Source organism: Lynx rufus, unplaced genomic scaffold (genome assembly GCF_022079265.1).
Source record: "Lynx rufus isolate CCGP_SWC_20201006 ecotype Redwood Valley unplaced genomic scaffold, mLynRuf1.p SCAF_2, whole genome shotgun sequence".
Classification (NCBI taxonomy): Eukaryota; Metazoa; Chordata; class Mammalia; order Carnivora; family Felidae; genus Lynx; species Lynx rufus.
In genome coordinates this window covers 206,654,137-206,676,070 of record NW_025814834.1, presented here as the reverse complement: position 1 = coordinate 206,676,070, position 21,934 = coordinate 206,654,137, and the positions used below count along the sequence as shown (strand labels likewise).

The 21,934-nt window shown below is 40.3% G+C and overlaps 1 protein-coding gene across 6 annotated transcripts in view; it reads right to left on the bottom strand.

Moving 5' to 3' along the window:
* Positions 1–21,934, bottom strand: part of USP48 (ubiquitin specific peptidase 48) — a 91,675-nt gene that overhangs the window by 8,030 nt on the left and 61,711 nt on the right. For 5 of the 6 annotated variants that reach the window (XM_047082879.1, XM_047082880.1, XM_047082883.1 and 2 more), the window contains 8 exons: positions 18,432–18,556; positions 18,146–18,268; positions 17,806–17,867; positions 16,820–16,930; positions 14,876–15,006; positions 14,430–14,536; positions 7,415–7,519; positions 2,419–2,574 (listed from right to left, as the gene is read on the bottom strand). In XM_047082879.1, coding sequence (XP_046938835.1) covers positions 2,419–2,574; positions 7,415–7,519; positions 14,430–14,536; positions 14,876–15,006; positions 16,820–16,930; positions 17,806–17,867; positions 18,146–18,268; positions 18,432–18,556 — 920 coding nt within the window. The remainder of the gene's footprint in view (positions 1–2,418; positions 2,575–7,414; positions 7,520–14,429; positions 14,537–14,875; positions 15,007–16,819; positions 16,931–17,805; positions 17,868–18,145; positions 18,269–18,431; positions 18,557–21,934) is intronic. The other variant, XM_047082881.1, reaches the window with a different exon arrangement.

Sequence of the window (21,934 nt, the reverse complement as noted above, 5' to 3'; positions counted from 1 at the left end):
GCCCTGCGTCAGGCTCTGTGCTGACAGCTCAGAGCCCGGAGCCTGCTTTGGATTCTGTGTCTCCATCTCTCTCTCTGCCCCTTCCCTATTTGTGCTCTCTCTCAAAAATGAATAAACATTAAAATATAACATATATTAAACAGGTGCAGCATCCCTAATCTATGGAGCGTACGAGGAACAACCATATGCTGTCCTAAGGGGAACAAACCCTGTCCTAAGGGGAAGCCACCCTGCGCTCCTTGCTACGACGCAAGGGTGTGTGGCCTAAAGGAAACGCAGGGGCGATGGCTTCACCTGGCAGCCATCCATCCTCGGCACCACCGTTTCCTCCTTACTAAGGCAGGCAGCGCGACTGCTCAAAACGTGTCTGCGGGAAAATGAAATAACACAACCGAACACCGAACATCTTCTGCAAAGGGAGATGAACCAACTGTAATTCCATTTACTTTACAGTATCAGAGGTGGCTGAATTAATCATCAGGCAAGACAAACTTCTTAAGGTTTTAAGCCACACTAAATGCGGATGTCTAGAATAAAACATTTACACTTTTACAAATGATGCCATCCTATTAACTTGGAAATGTACTCTCTCCATGAGGAAAGGCTCCATCGAACGTAAAAGAGGCATTGCATACTTTAAAAACAAAACAAAACACCCACCACCACTAACTGAGGGCCACACTCGTGCCCACCACAAACCCCAACGCTGGCCAGGCTGCCAGGCAAAAGGTCACATCTAGTGGAGGCTTTCAAAGCTACCACCACTGAGCAGCAAGGGGAAATTACATTTCACTGCCCTTTCCTTTGACTCTGGATCACGGCGGCTTCAAAGCCCGGGTGGGGGAGGAAGGACACTGCAAAGGACCCACCGGAGAAGAGCACGTTGGGGGTTTCATCTGAACTGCTGCTGGCTTCTAACAGCTCCTCCGTGCAGGTAACATGTTCCTAAACAGAGGTTATTTCTGCTGACTTTTGATTTGTTCTTCAAAAATGGTAGTCCATAATAAAAGCAGCACAGGCTTTTTAAATGTCTTTATCCACAGGGGCTCTTTTTGTAATTTAAAGGTTTTGAATGTTCGAGGTTTACCACTGACAGGCAAAAAGCCGGTGACAGAAACAGGCTTTCTCAGATGTAAAAGGTACAATAACAGAGTAAAGATATTATGCCAACACGTTTATTTTCAGAGCCATGGGTTCAACTAAGGGAAATACTGTTCCCAGGACAATCTGGAACATATAACACCCTCAAAGGAAGCCTGTATTTTTGCCTCAATTACAATGATAAATATCAGCAGCAAGAAAAAATGCAGAACCAGTAAACTATGCCACATGAAAGCAGCAAAGAGGGAAATTTGGTCGACTTTCTGGATATATATCAGTGTCTGAAACCGATTAGGGGCCAGATTTCTTTTTTTTTCTTTTTTTTCACGGGCATCTTGAACTTATCAGAGCCTCTTGCCTAGATTTTGGGACATACCACTCATTTACAGTATTTTAGTATTGATACGAAGAAATAACAAAATCATCTAGGATTTTCAAAATGCCTACACTGCATTCACTCAACAATGCTTGCTTTTGGGAGAGGGGCACGAGGGAGTGAGACGGAGAGGAAAACAATCTAAAACAAATCTTTAAAAACCCATTTGGAAAACATCACTCTATACAGAGAGGTAACTTTAAAATTCTATCAAGTAGACTTATCTGACACCAAAAATATTGTGGTAAAAAAATTCCAGGCTCACCCAAGTGAATGAACGATGCAGTAGCTGCCTTTTATTTCCCCTTAAGTTTCACAGCAGATCCTGGTAACCGGCTCAAATACTTATTAAGTGGTCAAAGGAAAACATACAGCACAGTAAAGTGAGGGAACAATTACCCCTGAACAACCTCCGCGTTCGGCACATTATAGGGCTCTCAGTGTTTCCCATAAGCTACTCAGAACTTGCCCACGGTTTCAGAATCCAAACCACTTTCACCTTCACAGAAAGAAAGATTCTTGGCTATTTTGTGTGGCTTCTTAAAAATTTTAACTTATTTTTAAGTCATCTCTATGCCCAACACGGGGGCTTGAACTCATGGCCCGAGATCAAGAGTTACCATGTTCCACCAACTGAGCGAGCCAGGTGCACCAGATCTCGGCTATTTTTAAAACTTTTTTTTTTTTTTCAAACCTCGGCTATTTTGAAAACTTTTTAAAAGAGTTATTTCAATTTATTGAAATTTATTATTCAATTTAATGAATATATTATTCAATTATTCAATTTATTCAGGCGTTATTCTAGAATCAAAAGAAACCCCCCTCTCAACGGATTAATACCAGGAGGATCGACCCTGAAAGAAAACAGAGACATACATAAACACAGGGCAAAGCAGGAACGCAGGAAGGTCCCTTCTAAACCAACATTGTATTTTCCTCACCTGAATTTTCAATTCTTTTAGTGTCTGATTAGCAGAAACAAGAAGTGCTTTCTCACCACGGACTTTTCTATGTCGCATACTGCGCCGAATGACTTGCTTTTGATAGGCTATGTAATTCTGATGGGTTATCTTTTGCCGCTTCGTCCCTCCATTGCTCTAGAATAAAAATCCAGAACAAACAAAGCACTGAGATGATCCACTCTGTGTGACCCATGCTCATAAAGTTCATCAGATAGACAAAAGCAATTTACTCACTGGTCCCTTAACCATTTGAAATTCAGTGTCAACAATGAGTAGAAACTCACCAGATCCTTACTTAGTAGGCTCACATAAAATTGGAAGAGAGGATGTGTGAGATATACCAGTAACTGCACGTAAGCAGGTTTTTGTTTTTGTTTTCTTCAAAAAATTACAATAAGAACATTTAAAAGCAAAATGGTATGTTTGAACCTTCACTCAGAAAAACACACGTGATAAACTAAAAAACGTTAAGATTACTAAATTTAACCCAGAAACAACCTGAATCGTAATGTTTGTATTACACGATTTCTTTTGAGAAGGCGAGGAAGCTAAGTATAAACAGCTGAAAACGCTCAAAAGAAAAGACAGTATTAATAAAGACATCAACTTGGTTTGACTAAAAACGGGACACACTGTGCCTCTTGATGGGATCAAGAAAGAGCTCTGTCTGTGAAAGATCTTTGTGAAAAATTTTAGACCTGAATCTAATCAAACATTGAGAGCCGATTTCCAATGTACAAAAATTACAGAGACCAGAGAAACAAACTGAAATCAATAATGTATGGGGGCCATCAGCTGGATCAAGGATCAGGGACAATCTACACGACATTAAAGGTCAAAGAAGAAAAGAAAGGGGGTAAGGCGGTAGGACTGGCCTTCTAGCTCTGATACAATGTACACCCTGATGGTTGCTTGGAGGAGGAAATACTATTTTACATCTTTGGGATACCTGGAAAATTCTGAGTATGGGCAATAGGACACTACCTTACTTACATGCTGCTTTAAGTATGTATGTATTTTTAAATTTTAGAGAGAGCAAGGGAGCAGGGGAGGGTGGGGGGGAGGGAGGGAGAGGGAGAGGGAGGGGGGAGAGAGAGAGAGAGAGAGAGAGAGAGAGAGGGAGAGAGAGAGAGAGAGAGAGAGAGAGAGAGAGGGAGAGGGAGAGGGAGAGGGAGAGGGAGAGGGAGAGAATATGAATATGAATCACAAATAGGCTCCATGCTCAGCATGGAGCCCGACTCAGGGCTCAATCACACAACCCTGGGATTATGGCCTGAGCTGAAATCAAGAGTCAGATGCTCAACAAACTGAGCCAACCAGGCACCCCTGATTTAAGTATTTAGGGGTGAAAACGCATGACAGATACTATTTACCGAAAGATAGTTGGGCAAAATACGCAGGCATACGTACATACATATATATGGATCCAGAATTCCTAATGCGCCAGTCTTAAGAAAAAAATGAGAGGAGCCAAAATTCTTTCTACGACACCCCCATAAACACTTCATAAGGAGGCTAAGAGTCAACAGTCTTCTGTTAACCAGGCCAAGGAGTGAGAGGCACAAGATTCCTCCGACAGTTTTCCCCTGCTTTAATTAAATGTGGATGAGGTAAGCCCCAGGCCCTGGCTCTGGTTTCGGCAGTTGTCACTGAGTGTTAGCTGCGCATGAGCAGAGTGGATCAGGGGCCATTATGGACACAGATGCCACATGCTCATTACTAACAGAGATCCAGGGATTTACAAAGCAGACAAGGATCGGGACGCAAGCAGACAAGAGCACTGGCTCAGGGTGACACCTGCTGGCTGGGCTCCACGCAAAGCCAGGTTTCGCTCTAGCCCCGAGGCTACAGAGATACACAGGTGGTTCTAACATTCGTTAACAAGTTATGTGGGGGACGCCTGGTTGGTTAAGTGTCTGACTTTGGCTCAGGTCAGGATCTCACAGTTCGTGGGTTCAAGCCCTGCGGTGGGCTCTGTGCTGACAGTTCAGAGCCTGGAGCCTGCTTCCGATTCTGCGTCTCCTTCTGTCTCTGCCCCTCCCCTACACACGCTCTGTGGCTCTCAAAAATAAATAAACACTAGAAAACATTTTTTTTTTTTTTAAGTTATGTGGCAAGTGGAGTTAAGGAAAAAGAGGAGCACCTGGATGTCTCAGTCGGCTAAGCATCTGACTCTTGACTTTGGCTCAAGTCATGATCTCAGGGTTGCGGAGATCGAGCCCTGCGTCTGGGGCTCTGTGCTGACGGTGCGGAAGCTGCTTGGGTCTCTGTCTCTCTTTCCCTCTGCCCTCCCCTGCTCATGTGTGCACATGCTCTCTCTCAAAATAAATAAAAACATTGAAAGATAATAACTTAAAAGTTGATGAAACATTTTCCTTAATCTCATCCGCAGAAAGGAAAGATGAAGGTGGACCTAAATTCTCCAAATTAGGAAGGATAAAAATATCTACAACGTATCCAATTTTACTTTAGAAATACAAAACACAACCAAATTACAAATCCCTCGGCATTAGGCAAGATATATTTTTTAATGGCTCTGATTTTAAATGGGTCCAAAAGCTTTTCCCAGAATTATTTTTTCAAAAAAAAAAAAAAAAAGAAAAAAGAATCTAAATCCAACTATGTGACAAAAACCAGCCCACTGGTTTTAGATGGCTTTCAATTACCTAAGCGGTATCTGACACTGGGTGCATTATTAACCTGAACTGTAGAAAAGGTCAAAGTCAAAGGGACTGGGTTGATCTAGCTTAGAGAGGGAAAAAAGAGGATTTGTTGCTCCCCATTAAGGACAAGTAGAGATGCATCATTTCCTATTACAGGGATTTAAAACCGTAATTACAGAAGCTATCTGTACTGAACTGTAATACATTACAAAGAAAATGTCTGAGGACCCTGAAGGTCTGAAAAAGCTTGCCATTCTTCTGGGACCATCTCCTCTTTTCAAAAGGAAGGCTACATTTTTTTGAGGGTCAAAAATATTTAAAACATTCTAGAGTATGACAATATCCAAACAAGGAGAGGGAAGACAGAAGAAAATTATAATGTATACATAAAAAAAAATTATAGCGTAAAAAGTGATGTTTCCCAGCATTCTCTGTCGTATTTGTAAATACGAAATCCGCTGTCATCCACAACTAAGAAGAGTAATTCCACATCCACTCTTTAGAAAGTGCTGTGGTTATAACCACAATGAATAAAACTAGACATTCAGAAACGTTGGCTTCCCAAAATTCTAAATCACTTGAAAATGTAAAGAGATTTCGAAATTAACTCAGGCTGAAGAGCAAAGCTTGAAATAACAGAAACTAAAGACAATATGAACTTACATATCTATCTTTACAAACTAATTGACAAAGTTTATCTCTTTATTCAGAAAATGAGTCAGCGACAACAGATTTGGGAAAGAAGAGATTCCCAACTGATTAGAAAACCACACTTCCAAGAGACAATCATTAAAACGATGTAGTACTGCCAGCCAAGCAATGAAAGAAACTAGAGTCCTAAGTCTGGATCGAGATGTTCACTGCCCTCCACAAGCATGCAATTTTAATGTATCAACTAAAGTGAGCAAACAAACTAGTTTGTGGGTGTGGGATTTGCAAGATGGATTCTACGAGGCGATGGGGACATGAGAAGAGTTGATGACAAACACGGTTAGGAGTTAACCACAAAGATAGGTCTGCAAACTCCAATCAAGAGATAATCTCAAAAGCCATCCCAAGAAACAGAAGACCTACATCGACAAAGATACAAATAAGCACGGTATTTACAATGTCCTGTCGAAACAACACAAAACAAATCGGCATTCCTGTAAAATGTATGGGTCTGGCTCCTTCTGAAGCAAGGGGCCCTCTGATGTGGACCGAATGAAACACAAACTGGCCTCACAGAATGGCTAACCGAGGTGAGCAGGGTGGGACCCAAGTTCCCGGTACCGTTCTCTGACAGGTATTGACAGCATTTCAGGAGCGGGAACAAGGAGGGGAAAATGTGGATCTCTCTCTGTGCCGGGTGGAAAACTACAAGTAACATTCACTGCAAGAGACCAAAATTCCAGCCAACAGGGCTTTTCTGACTTTCGTATGGTGAAAATGAAGTTAAGTATCAGTGTGTCCAGATAGTTCTACTCTGTTAACAGATGTAGCTGATGGAGAGTCTAACACTTGTATTCCTTTAGGGAGAAGGTTAAACATAGTTTGGCTACTCTATTTTAGCAGCAAAAAATAAACAAATAAAAATAACTATCTCAGCTGATACAACTAATTGTAATTAAGGAGAAATTCCATGAATTTAAGGTATCTGTAGAATACCCTGGAACTCAGTAGTCTTGACTTTTTGGGAAGCTGAAACTTATCTACACCTTATATCAACCATATTCCCAAGTTATTCCCCGTTCTTAATACCCTTTTCTCCAATGTCACTATGAACATGCAGAATATAAGCAGGATAGAACATTATAACAGAATACACACAAAACAGGAAACTTTAAAAGAAAAACATTAAATTCGTCACAAGGAAATAAGAAAGACTAACGCTGATGTGGTCATTTTACTAACACCTTAATTAGAAACCCAGAAATCTCTTCTATAAATTCAATTACTAAGACCATGGTTGATTTTGTTTGTAATGAGGGAAATGGAGTTAATTTTTTCATACTTAAAGATTCGATGATTAAGCAACACACCAAGATATGTGTCTCGTTTTAGTCTTCTTTTCCAGCTAACGATTTGATCATATCTTAGCCTATGTTACTTAATAGCAACAAATACATTAATTCTGGAATAATGCAGTTCATGGGATTTTGAGAGAAATCAGGGCCACTACTGTGTGCCACCAAAAGTGAGGAAAAGAGGGCAAAAAAGGAGGCCAAGAAACCAACGTCCCACGTGGGGTACAGACATATGTCCAGGGGCAGGGAGAGGCTGCTTTCAGAAAAGCCGAAGGTAGGACAATGAAAAGCAGCTTCAACACGTACTTGATTAAAATCAGGATCTTTTTCTCCATCTGGTTTAGCTTCTTCCTTATCCTCCTCTGTTTCAGAACTACTCACATTCAGCTCCGGAACTGAATCCTTCATCACCTGAATGCAAACACAGAAAGAGAGAGAGAGGGAGGGAGAGAAGAGAAGAGAGGGAGAGAGAGAGAGAGAAAGAGAGATGGTCAGAACCTTGCAGGGCAAGCCTTGGATGGTGTGGGGGCTTTATCAACAGTGGGATAACAGACCAAGCAGAGGATCAAGACTCGAGTTTCTTGTGCTCTTTTAACATGTTAGTTTGTATCCTAGGACTTACTCTCTTCTGTATAATGTGCTCATCATAAATGTAAGTAAGCAGTATCTGCAAGAGTTACTACTATCGGGCTTTTACAATGATGTGATTTTGCAGAAGTTCAAAGAGGCTCTAAGCTTATCCTGGACCCTAGCACAGGGACTGTCAAACCACTCAGACAATATTCCTTACAATTGAGAGAGGGAAGGATGGAAGGGCAAGTGCTCCTCTGTATTGTGAAATACTGTTGTGAAACTCCAAACAAACAATAAAGCTTTAGATAAACTGGATACCATTTTTTCTAATGTATTTATTTTGAAAGAGAGAGCATGAGGGAGGAGCAGAGAGAAAAAAATCCCAAACAGATTACGCCCTGACTGATCCAAACCCTTTAAGAGGCTGAAACTCAGGAACCGTGAGATCTTGACATGAACCTAAGTCAGATGCGTAACCCACTGAGCCACCCAGGCGCCCCAAATGGATACTATTGTAGATACAATTGTATACAGAGACTAACAGGCACGAACACAGAGACATTTACCCTCATTAACTTCATTTTCTCAGCAAAATGAGGAAATAAAGGCCTTAGTTCAACTTGTAAAGGAGAACCCAAGAACTAAAGAGCTTAATTTGTAAATTTATCCTCCTAAAACAATGTGTTTGGTAGCTATCATCAAATAAAAAGTAGTTTCATCTTTAATTCCAGCAATCCTGCAATCAACTTAATGACATGCACAGAGATCTGGGTCAGGATCTACCTAAGAGCTATCCCTAATATAATAAAAATGTTCCAAATCCAATGCACAGCAAGTTTTCACACTCCTGTTCCCAAAACACACCTCAATCTGTCTACTTCATTCTCTTAGAGATAAATGCAAGAGGCTCTAAACGGACCCTCCTTATTCCTGTTCTGCCCTTGCGAATTCCAAAGACCATGGCCATGGCAACCTTTTTAAAGCACAAATCATATCACACTATGACCTTGCTTACAACTCTCCAGTAGCTTACATCTATACCTGGAATGAAATCCCAAATCCCTGGTATGAACTATAAAATGTGATAGGATTTGCTCCCCCACTCCATACCACTATACATTAATAGAGGAAACCTCACTTTAGACCCATCCTGTCCACTATGGTAGTCACTGGCTGGCTGCATGTGGCTCTCTAAATATAAATGTATTAAAAATTCAGTTCCACAGCCGCCACAGTCACATGTGAATAGTGGCTACCATATCAAACATACGGCACCGACACAGAATGTTTCTATCGCTGCAGTAATCTCTACACATGACTCACTCTGCAGCTTAAGCACATCAGGCTTACCCTCTGCCTGAAGCTCCCTTCACAGGCTGGATCTCTGTGCTCCACCAAGATGGGTGTCCCGTCCATTTCCCATCTAACACCGCCAACTCCACCTCCTGCCATTTCCCCCTTTACCCTGCTCGATTTTCTTTAAAAACACTCGTTCCTGCGTTATCATCTTATTAATTTGTGGGTTCTAGATCTTTTTTTAAATTGAAATGATTGATATACAACACTATATTACTTTTTTTTTTCCAACGTTTATTTATTTTTGGGACAGAGAGAGACAGAGCATGAATGGGGGAGGGGCAGAGAGAGAGGGAGACACAGAATCGGAAACAGGCTCCAGGCTCTGAGCCATCAGCCCAGAGCCTCACGCGGGGCTCGAACTCACGGACCGTGAGATCGTGACCTGAGCTGAAGTCGGACGCTTAACCGACTGAGCCACCCAGGCGCCCCAACACTATATTACTTTTATTACATTGCGAAATGTCCAAGAACGCTGGTTCCCTTTGCCATCATATGTTTGAGATTTGCTTTCTTGGCATATTACAAATCTCCAATATAACATTGACTACAGTTACACTATATACATTATAAACTCTAGGTAACCATGACTTCATTATTTCATAACCAGAGGTTTGGATCTCTTGATTCCCTTCACCCACTGCACTCATTCTTCAACCATTTAAAAATTTTTAAAATTATTTTTAATTTTTTTTTAACATTCATTCATTTTTGAGAGAAAGAGAGAGACAGAGTGTGAGTGGGGTGGGGCAGAGAGAGAGAGGGAGGCACAGAATCCCAAGCAGGCTTCAGCCCACCCCCACCCGAAGCTGTCCACACAGAGCCTGACAGGGGGCTCAAACTCACAAACCATGATGCTTAACTGACTGAGCCACCCATGTGCTCCTTCACCCCTTTTTTTTTTTTTTTTAATTTACGGATTTATCATTTTTGAGAGAAGAGAGCAAGAGCGCAAGTGGGGGGGGGGAGGGGGAGAGAGAGGGAGGGGGAGACAGGGAGAGAGGGAGAGAATCCCAAGCAGGCTTCATGCTGTCAGCCCAGAGCCTGAAGCAGGGCTCAAACCCGGAGACCATGATCTGAGCCGAAGTCAAGAGGCAGACACTTAACTGACTGAGCCACACAGGAGACCCAAGGTAATTGTAGTTTTGTAATATAGATTGAAATCACAAAGAGGGCTGCCTCCAGCTTTTTTCTTTCTCAAGACTGCTTGGGCTATTGAAAATGTTCTGCGGTTCCATACAAATCTTAGGATTGCTTGGTTTTTACTTCTGGGAAAAATGCCATTTCAATTTTGATAGGGGTTCCGCTCAACCTGTAGATGGCTTTGAGTAATGTCATTATTTTGACGATACTAATTCTTCCAATTCATTACCAAGGAATAGCCTTCATTTTGTGTCTTCTTCAACTTCATCAATCTTACAGTTTTCAGTGCACAGATCATTTACCCAATTGGTTAAATTTATTTCTATTTTCCTTTTCATGGAAGTGTAAATGGGATGGTTTCTTTAATTTCTGATAGTTTGTTGCTAGATGTATAAAAATGCAACTGATTTTAAGTAAGCTCTACGCCCAACATGGGGCTTGAACTCATAGCCCTGGAATCAACTGATTTTATTATATATTGATTTTGTACCTTGCAATATAATTAAATTTGTAAGTTCTAACAGTTATTTGATGAAGCCTTTAGGGTTTTCCACATATAAAATCATGTCATGTGTCAAGAGTGATAGTTTACTTCTTCCTTTACAGTTTGGACATGTTTTTATTTCTCTTTCCTGCCTAACTGCTCTTGCCAGGATTTCAAATACTATGTTGAATAAAATTGGTGACAATTGACATCCTTGTTCCTGATCTAAAGGGAAAAGCTTTTACCTTTTTACTATCGATGATAATGTTGGCTGTGGGCTGGTCATACATGACCTCTATCAAGTTGAAGTATGATCCAACTCTATCCGCTTTATTGAGTTTTTCTTATAAATGGATAATACACTCTGTCAAGTGCTTTTCTGCATTCATTGAGATATTATTTTATCCTTCTTTTCATTAATGAGGTATTTCATGTTGACTGATTTGCAGATGAATCATCCTTGCTTCCCTAGAATAAACCCCACTTGATCACAGGGTAGGTTCCTTTTAACATACTGTGAAATTTGGTTTGTTAATATTTTGTTGAGGGTTTCCACACCAATGTTCACAAGAGATACTTGCCTCTAATTTTCTTTTTATGTGGTATCCTTGCTGGCCTTGAAAACTGAGAGCATTCTCTCATCTTCTACTTTTTGGAAGAATTTAAGAAGGACAGGTATTAAATCTTTCTTTGGTAGAATTCACTAATGAAGCTATCAGGTCCTGGACTTTTGTTTATTTCATGATTCAGTCTTGGAAAATTATGTTTCCAGAAATACATCTACTTCTTGAAAGTTCTCTAGTTTTCTTGTAATTGATTTCCAGTTTCATACCATTGTGATTGGAATAGATGCCTGATAATGATTTCCGTCTTCTTCAATTTATTGACTTATTTTGTGGCACAACATATGACCTATGCTGGAGAATGGTCTATGTCCATTTGAGGAGACAGTGCATTCTCCTGTTGTTGGATGGAGTGTTCTACATATATCTATCTATCTATAGACATATATATCTATTAAGTTCATGTGGTCTTACAGGTCATTTAAGCCCATGTTTCTTTATTGATTTTTTTGTCTAGATGATGTATTCATTGATGTCCCACTGTCAATGCATTGCTGTCAACTTCTCCTTTAGCTCTGTTAACATCTGCTTTACATACTTAGGTACTATGTTGGGTACATATTTGCAAATGTTACATATGTTATGTTCTTGTTGGATTGACTTATCCTTATGTAATCACCATCTTTGTCTTACTACACTCTTTGTTTTAAAATCTATTTTCTCTGATACAAATAGCCTTCTTTTGGTTTCCATTTGCACGAAAGAGCTTTTCCTACCCCTTCACGTTCAGTCTCTGTGTATCCTTACATCTGAGATGAGTCTCTTATAGGCAACATATAAGTGGCTGATAGGCCTTGTTTTTTGTGTCCATTCAGCTACTCTGTGTCTTTTCATTGGGGAATTTAGTCCATTTACATTTAATTAACTATTAATAGGCATTTACTTATTGCCAATTTGTTGTTTTCTAGTTCCTCTCTTCTCCTCCTCACCTCTTCTATCCACTGATGACTTTGTTTAGTGCTATGCTTTGATTCTTTTCTCATTATGTTTTGTGTATCTACAATAGGTTTTTGCTTTGTGGTTAACACAAGAGTCACACTTAAAATATACTGGTATACAGCAACTTAAATTTAATCATATTCTAAAACTGTTTTTTAACACCCCCAATGTTTTATGTTTTTAATACAATTTTCTACATCTTTTTATTTTTTGTATCCCTTAATTATTGCAGATATAGTTATAATTGCTACTACTTTTAACCTTCACACTAGCTCTATCAAGTGATTAATCCACTTCCTTTACTATATATTTACCACTGAGATTTTTACTTTCACATTTTCTTATAACTAATTAGTCTCCTTCCTTTCAGCTTAAAGAAGTCCCTCTAATTTCTCACAGGGCTGGTTTAGTGGTGATAAACTTTTAGTTTGTACTTACCAGGAACACTGTTGATCTCTCCTTTAATTTTGAATGATATCCTTGCCAGGAATAGTGTTTTTGGTTGAAAGTGTTTTTCCTTCAGCCCTTTGCATAGCTCGTTACTCCTGACATGACAAGATCTGTTGGTAAGTCTTATGGAGATTCCCTTGTATGTAACAAGTTGTTTTTCTCTTGCTGCATTTAAGATTCTCTAACATTTGAGAAAATCTTCATTAATGTATCATAGCGTGGAACTTTTTGGGTTTATTTTACTTGGAATTCTCTGGGCTTCCTAGATTCAGGTGTATGTTTCCTGTCCATATTAGGGTAATTTTCAGCCGTTACTTCTTCAGAGAAGTTTTCTGCCCATTTCTCTCTCTCCCGTCTTCTGGGACCTCTACAATGCGTATGTTGTTCTGCTGCATGTTGTACCATAGGCCCCTTAAGCTATTTTCATATTTAAAAAAATTTTTTAACTGCTCTGGGTGAATTCTGCAGTGTCTTCCAGATCACTGACCTTTCTTGTATTTGATGTAATCTCCTATGGAAATCTTCTAGTATATTTTTCAGATGAGTTATTGCATTCTTTGGCTCTGTGACTTGTTACTTTCTTGTATTTTCTACCTCTTGGTTGAATGAAATTCTGTGTTCATCAATTATTCTCCCAAATTCTGTGAGCATCTTTATGACCTTTACTTTGAACACTTTCTTAGGTAAATTACTTATCTGTTTTGTTACAGGTTTTTTTGCTTCTTTGTTTGGGAGTTTTACCTTGTTCTTTCATTTGGAACCCATTCTTCTCTGTCCTCGTTTTGCAGACTGTTTCTATGGGTTAAGTGGAACTATCTCTCCTGGTCTTGAAGGAGTGGCCGTGCATTAACACTGAAGCGTATTACTACTTAACTTTCTCTTACTTCTAGTTTGTCAAACTGACTGTTTCAGAACTGGGGGGCACAGAAAGGCAGTCCCCTCTGGCCACGAGAGCCCAGTGCCCACCAGGCATCCTCTGTGGATCCATTCCCCATAGCTTTATGGTTCTCAAAGGCTGAGGTACCTGTGGGTCAAAGCCCTTCTTTCCTCAGGGAGGAGTTCCATATGTGTGAGATTCGTCCCCCATAGTGGGTTGCTGTGCAAGGAGGTGGTGTTTTGGGGGAGACGGTACCTCTGCTACCCATCTTGATGTGTCCCCTTTATCTTTTGTGAAGCATCTGTTCACCTAGTTCTCAAGTTCCTTTCAAAGGGAATTATTCCACACGTAGCTGGATATTTGCTGTATCTGTAGGAGGAGGCTAAGTTTAGGATCTTCCTATGCTGCCATCTTGAACCTCCTCCCTTTCTGGGTTTGGTCCTGATCTTCTGCATGAGGTACAAATGTTCTTTGTTCACCCCCAGCACAGAGCCCAAGGCGGGACTTGAACTCACAAACCTGAGATCTAGAGTCAGATGCCTAACTGACTGAGCCACCCAGGCACCACAAGAGATACAAATATTCTTGAGGGCAGACACCTTGTCTGTCTTTTTCACCATGGTATTCCTTCCATGCCAAGACCATTCCTGGTACACAGCTGACATCCGGTAATTATTTGTGGAACAAATTAATAACAAAATCCACATACAATCAAAGTAACTATTCATTTTCACTCCTTATCCGATTTCTATTCTTATGCCAAATAGCTCCAAGGAAAGAAAAATGTGATCCTAGGCAGTCCTCAGTGAAAATCCAACCGCAAGTCAAAAAGCAAGCTTGATCATTACTGGTCATGGCCACAAGAGGGACTGGTACCTTTTTATTATCCACAACTTTATGGACGTAGATGGTGGCTTGAGTGTATTCACGTAGGTCCCTCTGCTGTTGACATAATAAGCCCTCTCTGCATTCTGGACAGAGTTCTAAAGAAACAAAGTAAATCAGAAGTGGCTGAGGAATTAATGTCAAAGAAAAAAATATTTAAAAACAAACATCAAAGCTACCAGGGAGCATTCATTAAATAACTATTACTCATATTTTCTATTAATGTATTCCATTGAATGCATTTACTATCAACAAATAAATAAAGACACAAATAATGGAATGGGACTAGGATAATTCTCACCTGGGGCGTATTAGTTTGGATCAACACATGCTCTTTAATTTTAAGTAGGGAATACAGCAGTGACATCCCCTCCTTCCCTCTTAAAATGTCAACTTTTAACTACACGAAACATAAACAGATGAATATGAAAACTTACTTGGCTCAGAAATATACTGTGTTTCTGAAGGGTTTACATCTCCCACTTCAGTTCTTGTGATTTTAATTACATGATCCACGACAAAGAGCTTTTGAATCATTTGCCACTCGCCGGGCCATATGAGAGCTATACTGTGCAAAAGAACCCAACATGCCTTAAGACACATGGAAACGAAGAGAACTAACATAATCCATTAGTCTCCCAAAACCAAAACATCAAAAGCAATATTTAATACAAAGAAGTTAAAAAGGAAAAGATACATCTTCCTCAACAATGAACACTAGATTTCCTCATACAAAACAGTGGTGTTACAGCAACGAAAGTAAAGGGACTACAGTTACAGGAAGCAATATGGCAACATTTCAAAACCTGAAACTGAATACACAAGTTAGTTACAGAGGGATATCATATAATGCCCATTTATATAAAACATTTTTAAATATGCAAAATATTAGTGTGTGTGTGTGTGTGTGTGTGTGTGTGTGTTTTTAAGTAGTATTTCTGAGGATGATAACCCTCAGCATCAGGCCTATGGTTACCGCAAGGGAGGAAGAGAGAGAGAAAAGGGGGAATGGAAGTAACGATAAGTACCGAGGGACCTTAGATTTTATTTGAACTGTTTTTCTTTTTTTTTTTTTTAAAGTCAATTTTATTTATTTATTTTCAATTTAAAAGAGAGAGAAGGGGCAAGTGGGGCAAAGGAGCAGAGGGAGACAGAGAGATTCTTAAGCAGGGTTCCATGATCAGCACAGAGCTCAAAACAAGGCTCGATCCCACGACCCTGGTAACATGCATGACCTGAGCTGAAATCAAGAGTCAAACGCTCAACTGACAGAGCCACACAGGCACTCCTGAATTGTTTAACTTTTAAGCTGGCTAATACACACATTTCTTTTATTATTACAGACATTTTCCAGATGTCCAACATTTATAGCACCCACCCCGCAAAGAGGAAGGAAGGAAAAAGAGAGCTGGGGGAGAACCTAGAAGAAGAAACAGATTAACTCTAAGCTTTCATAAATGATGGTAAAGTATTGACACGAATAATGAACTCCCCGCCTCTAGCTTAGTGCCAAAGAAATTGTTATTTGTGTGTTCTAATTTTCACGGTTTATAAGGAATATCAGAGGCATTCTATCTTTTCTTACACAGTTAAAAATTATTTGAAAAGATCAAATGGCAACATCAGGAGTGAGTTTCATATTAAGAGCCCTTATGGAAGCACTTGGCAGGTGGCACAAAAATTTCCATTTTAAGACCCCAGAGTTCCTGACGACCAGTTCAGTGGCTCCGCTCTGGTGCCATGCTGCCTTCCTCCTCCTCGTCTGTTTCCTGAAGCCTGGGGGCTGCAGGAAAAACTATAATCAAGATCCCTGGTGATTCTGGGATGCTGAAAGACATCTGCTAGAGAGGCTGTATTGGTACCCGAAGCTTCTGGAAGAAGAAGGCAGGGCTTCAGGAAGGACAAAGCACAGAAAAAGAACAAGGTAGCCTCAGGGGGCTTCTCGCCTGTTAGGGAGAGACAGTCTTGCTTTCTTTAAAAAAAAAAAAAAAAAAAAAAAAAAGTTAAGTGCTCACTCTGGTGGAGTTTATGAAACAACACTCCCCACAATTCAGCAAAGGCCCAGATTCTTCAAACAGACTGCTTATGTCAGAGGAAAAATAACCTAAATATACTTTATTAGTCATTAGAAAAATCACATGGAGGTGCCTTGGTGGCTCAGTCGGTTAAGGATCCAACTTTGACTCAGGTCATGATCTCGCGGTTTGTGAGTTCGAGCCCTGCGTCAGGCTGTGCTGACTGCTCAGAGCCTGGAGACTGTTTCCGATTCTGTGTCTCCCTCTCTCTCTGCCCCTCCCCCACTCACACTGTCTCTCTCTCAAAAATAAATAAACATTAAAAAAAAGAAAAGAAAAATAAAAATCACATGAAAAGAAACTCACAGTTTAGAATCTTCTTTGGTCATGGAAGCAAATGTAAACATGAGTCCCCCATGGGGGCACAGAAGAGCACTGTTTCCAACCGATGACACGGGACTACATCTTGTGGGTTTTCTATTCAAAGGAGACAAGGAGGATCAACATACTTCACTATGGCAATGACTTCAGATTTTTAAAGTAATTATTTTAAAATTAGACACACATTTAAAAGGATACTAGTTAAATAAATGTTTTCTTAAGATTATTTAACTTAAACAAAAGAAAGCTTTTAATAGGTGTAAAAAAAAAAAAAAGTAACCATCAATGGTACCATGATCAGAGTCCATACTTCTTAATTTTTATTTTCTTTTTTTTCTTTTTCTTTTTTTTTTTTTAATGTTTTTATTTATTTTTGAGACAGAGAGAGACAGAGCATGAGCAGGGGAGGGGAAGAGAGAGAGGGAGACACAGAATCCGAAGCAGGCTCCAGGCTCTGAGCTGTTAGCACAGAGCCCAACGCAGGGCTCGAACTCACAGACCGTGAGATCATGACCTGAGCCGAAGTCGGACGCTCAACCGACTGAGCCACCCAGGCACCCCTTTATTTTCTTTTTTAAGTAGGCTCTATGCCCAACATGGGGCTTCAACTCATGGCCCTGAGATCAAGAGTCACATACTCTACCGTAGGAGCAAGCCGGGTACCCCTAGAATCCATAATTCTTTTTTTTTTTTTTTCAATGTCACTGGAATTTTGACATTTATTTTTAAGAGACAGAGCACAAGGGGGTGAGGGGGGTGGGCAGAAAGAGGGGGAGACACAATCTGAAGCAGGCTTAGCTGTCAGCACAGAGCCTGACGCGGGGCTTGAACCCACGAACTGTGAGATCATGACCTGAGACGAAGTCGGATCCTTAACCGACTTGAGCCACCCAGGCGCCCCTAGAATCCATTATTCTTAAAAATACTAAAGTGAACAACAACAAAAGGAAATAGAAAATGTTGGGTTCTACCTGACAAATTTCCGCCATTCTTCTACAAAGAACTGTGACACAATGTACAGGACATCTGTATCCTGGAACAGAGAAGCACACACAAATGCCTGTTAACTCAGTGCGCACTTAACCGAAACCCTTTAGGGATAATGTTTTTCCATGTACTGTGGTTCTCCTTCTTCAAATTTTATAACTAAAATGTAAATACAGCCCTCTGCCAAGGAACCGTAAGCTAGAATAAACCCACTGATTAGACTACCAAAAAATGAGAATCTGGGTTGTTCTGAAACAGTTCACTGGGAATTTGTCAAGAGCCTTGAAAAGGTAAGAATTCCATCCTTTGTGGGGACCATTATACCTCTGGCCAGTTACTGAGACATGGTCTGTTCTTGTCCTGGAACAAATTCGGAAGAGAAGTCTTTTGCTCGTTTGCAATCATCTTATGTAAGGCTTCATTTTCTTCCCCTTCTCTTTCTAAAATCTGAAAAAAGAGAACGAAGCAAGAGGTAATCAACCACCTCCTGCTGACGGCACAGGGCTTGCCTCCTCCCTACACCCCCATCAGAAGTACAATGTCAGCTCTGAAAAGTCAATCCAGGGAGGCGGCATGCGATCCCCACAGATGCCAGCACAACATTCAGTACCTTGCACTGTGAGCAGCATTCTCTGTAACTTGGAAACTCAGGAGCCTTTGGAAAGTACTGTTGCAGTTTGTTCCAAGCATCTTTAGAAACAAGTCGTCTTTCGTTTTCAGATATGCATAACTCCCCTGAGTTAAAAAAAAAAAAGAAAAATTATATTTGGGGGAAAACAGCTTTAAAAGGTCAATATACATACCCTTCAAAAAATCTATCTTCTGTTGCTTAAACTTTAGGAAAATTTGTATGTATTCTTTTCCTTATTTTCTGTAATTTGCACCCTCTTTCCCTGGTTTCAAAAATCTGTAGATTTCATCTTCAAGGTCATTTAATTCTAAAGGTGGTAGCCTTTCCGGTATATGCTTCATCTAGGTCTGTGGTTGAAAAATTAGGTGATAAAATCACATAGATGAGACCAGGGCCGGGCAAGAAAGCATTAATAGGGCCTGCAGGGACCCTGGTGCCCCTGTGACAAGGCAGGGTGTTCAAGAGAAATGCATCTCCACCCACAGTTAAATGCCACGCTTGCCTACAGGTTTTTTCTTTGCTTTTATTTTTAATGTTTATTTACAGAGAGTGAGAGGGAGGGGAAGGGAGACAGGGAGAGTGAATCCCAAACAGGCTTCCCGCTGTCAGTGCAGAGCCCGGCGTGGGGCTTGAACCCACAAACCTCGAGATCATGACCTGAGCTGAAATCAACAGGAATTTAACAGACTGAGCCACTCGGATGCCCCTGTGGTTCCAATTTCTATTGTTTGGCTGCTCCCGGTTGATAAATTAGTAAACTGCATTTTAGTCATTACCCCAAAAAACTACCGTTAAGTTCTGAAAGCCATACATTTGCTTCTACCCCCATAACTAAGAGTAATAAAGCCAGTGACCTTTCTAAATACTGTGTTGTCATTTTGGCTTTACATATTCTATGTAATAAATAAATGGAGAATCAGAGAAATTGGTATACAGACTCACTGTAGGTTGTTTACAAGGAAGCTAGGATATGACCCCAGGTCTGTCTCACCCAAACCCCACAATTTCTAACACCTCAAAATGCATCTTCTTACCTGATACCTCTTATTGAGCTTTGAATACTCAAGAAAAGGTTATTTTGCATTAAAAAAACATGACCAGAGAAAATAGGTCACACTGCAAAAATTAACTTTCTGAGCAGGCTGTTAAGTTTCCGGAGGCTATGAAGATCCACTCCAACATGTCTATTCCCAGACACAACCAGGGAATTTTTTTTTTAAGTTAACCGGTTTATCAGATGTTAATTTAGTGCATCTTTTTTTGGTGAAATACGATGCAGCCATCAAAAAGATTACAGTAGGTTTTCACAACTGATTTAGAAAAAAAACTCCAAGGCAGTTATAATTTTAAAGGGGTTTCTTTCCTTTTTCCCAAAAAAGGACTAAAGAGGATGTACATGCTATGTATATATGTACATGGTATAGCACGGTGTGGTTCAGAAAAGCAGTGTGAATAAAGTAAATAATACAAACACACACACATTAACAGCATGTCATGTTAACCATGGATGTGTTGCCCTTGTTTTAATAAGAGGTTATTATTTTTTTAAAATATATTTTGAATTTTTTTTTACATTTATTTTTGAAAGACAGAGCACAAGTGGGGGAGGGGCAGAGAGAGAGGGAGACACGGAATCCCAAGCAGGCTCCAGGCTCTGAGCTGTCAGCACAGAGCCCGATGCGGGGCTTAAACTCACAAATCGTGACATCATGACCTGACCTGAAGTCAGACGCTTAACCGACTGAGCCACTCAGGCGCCCCAATAAGAGGTTATTTTTACGTAATCACTTACTTTAATGTGGGATGGGTATAAAGAACAACCTAAATTTATTTTGAAGTCAGAAGAGTATATGAATCATTCATTTTGCTGCAGTTTAACTGTCCCCTGTGCTCCTTGTGATGTGTCTATACTTAGGTACAAATCATGTTAATAACTGCTATGATGATTTAATGTATCTGAATATGAGTTATTATGAGGTCATAAACAACTTTTTTTAGACGTGTATTCTGCAATAAGTTTCCTAAAACGTGAAAGGAAAAAGTCTATCAACTAAGTTCACTCTTGACCAACATCTCCCAATACAGATCAAACCAGTCATGAAAGATTAAATTCACCAAACACACTTGGATGGTCTAATTCCCAAAGATTCTTCTGACAAACACAGAAATCTAGTAGTAAACAATGAGTTCACACATTGTGCGTAAATACCCTCACCCACAAAGTCTAGGTTAAACTATGGTAACTTGGGGCATAGAACACCTGAAAAACACACAAAAATAAAACGAAATACTGTCCAACTATTAACCAATCTGTATAACAAAAAAGGTTTAAGTTACGGGAAGGTTATCCACTTAAATGAATATACAATGAACTGGGTAAGAACACTTAATACATAGAAAGTATCTGCAATAAATACTGAACTCTATGGTAGTAATCGATCTCCTAATGGAGTCTAATCTGGTGATTAATTCACATAAATCTCTGATGTATTAAATATACACGGGGCTTTAGAAATACATCAGGATTTTACTATACAAATATGCAAATTCAAAATAAGGACTTCCAGATAAAAATGACATTTATAACTGTACTTTCAGTGCCTCCTCAAATATCATTACACCAGAGGAAAGGGATTTTTAAAAAAATTTGTAAAATCATGGTGACAAAGAGAACACAGAGGGAGCAATGCCAACAAAAATGTCTGAAGCTTAAGAGCCAATGGATGAGACAGAAGAAAAATTAATTTAAATGTGGTGAAGGTCAGGAAGTAACCAGATTTACTACACAGCAGAACAGCCCCCATCGACCCAGGAATCAGAAGCACACAGAAGTAGGGATGAGATTGCAAAACAGGAGAATAGACCAAAAGTCTCTATTTAGGAGGCAGTTAAAATTCTCAGGCCCTTCCTCAATGCCCTACAGATAAAAGCCACTCTACCCACAAGAGACCACAGGCTTCCCCCTGCACTGGAGGACAGAAAGTGCAGACACGAATGCGGTCATGAGCTGAGAGGGGGACCAGTAAATGTTTCACACAGAAGGCAAAGGCTCCCAAGCGCTCTTCTCTCTTACAACCCCAGAGCAGCGACAGCGCAGACATGAAAATGGAAAATGCTGATGGAGAAATCCGAGCACCCAAGAACAGACACCAACAAGGAGAACTCCTGAGCACAACAGCCCAGCCACAGCACCCTCACAGCAAAGCTCGTCATCATCAGCTGCTGCCACACACCCGGCATCCAGAGAGCATCTTGCACAGTACGTGAGGTAGGGCCTGCGCCAAGACAGGCCCGGGTGAGATGTCACAACACTGGGGACAAAAATCTGACAAGCTACCAGAAATGGAAGGGAAAAAAATACCTATAAAGAATGGCTCTGGACAAATGGTACATTGAAAGAGCAACTCTTCCTGCGCTTGGCAAAACTACCCTTCTAGTGTGGTGAACTCGAGGTGATTCTCACCTCTGTGTGCCTCAGTTTA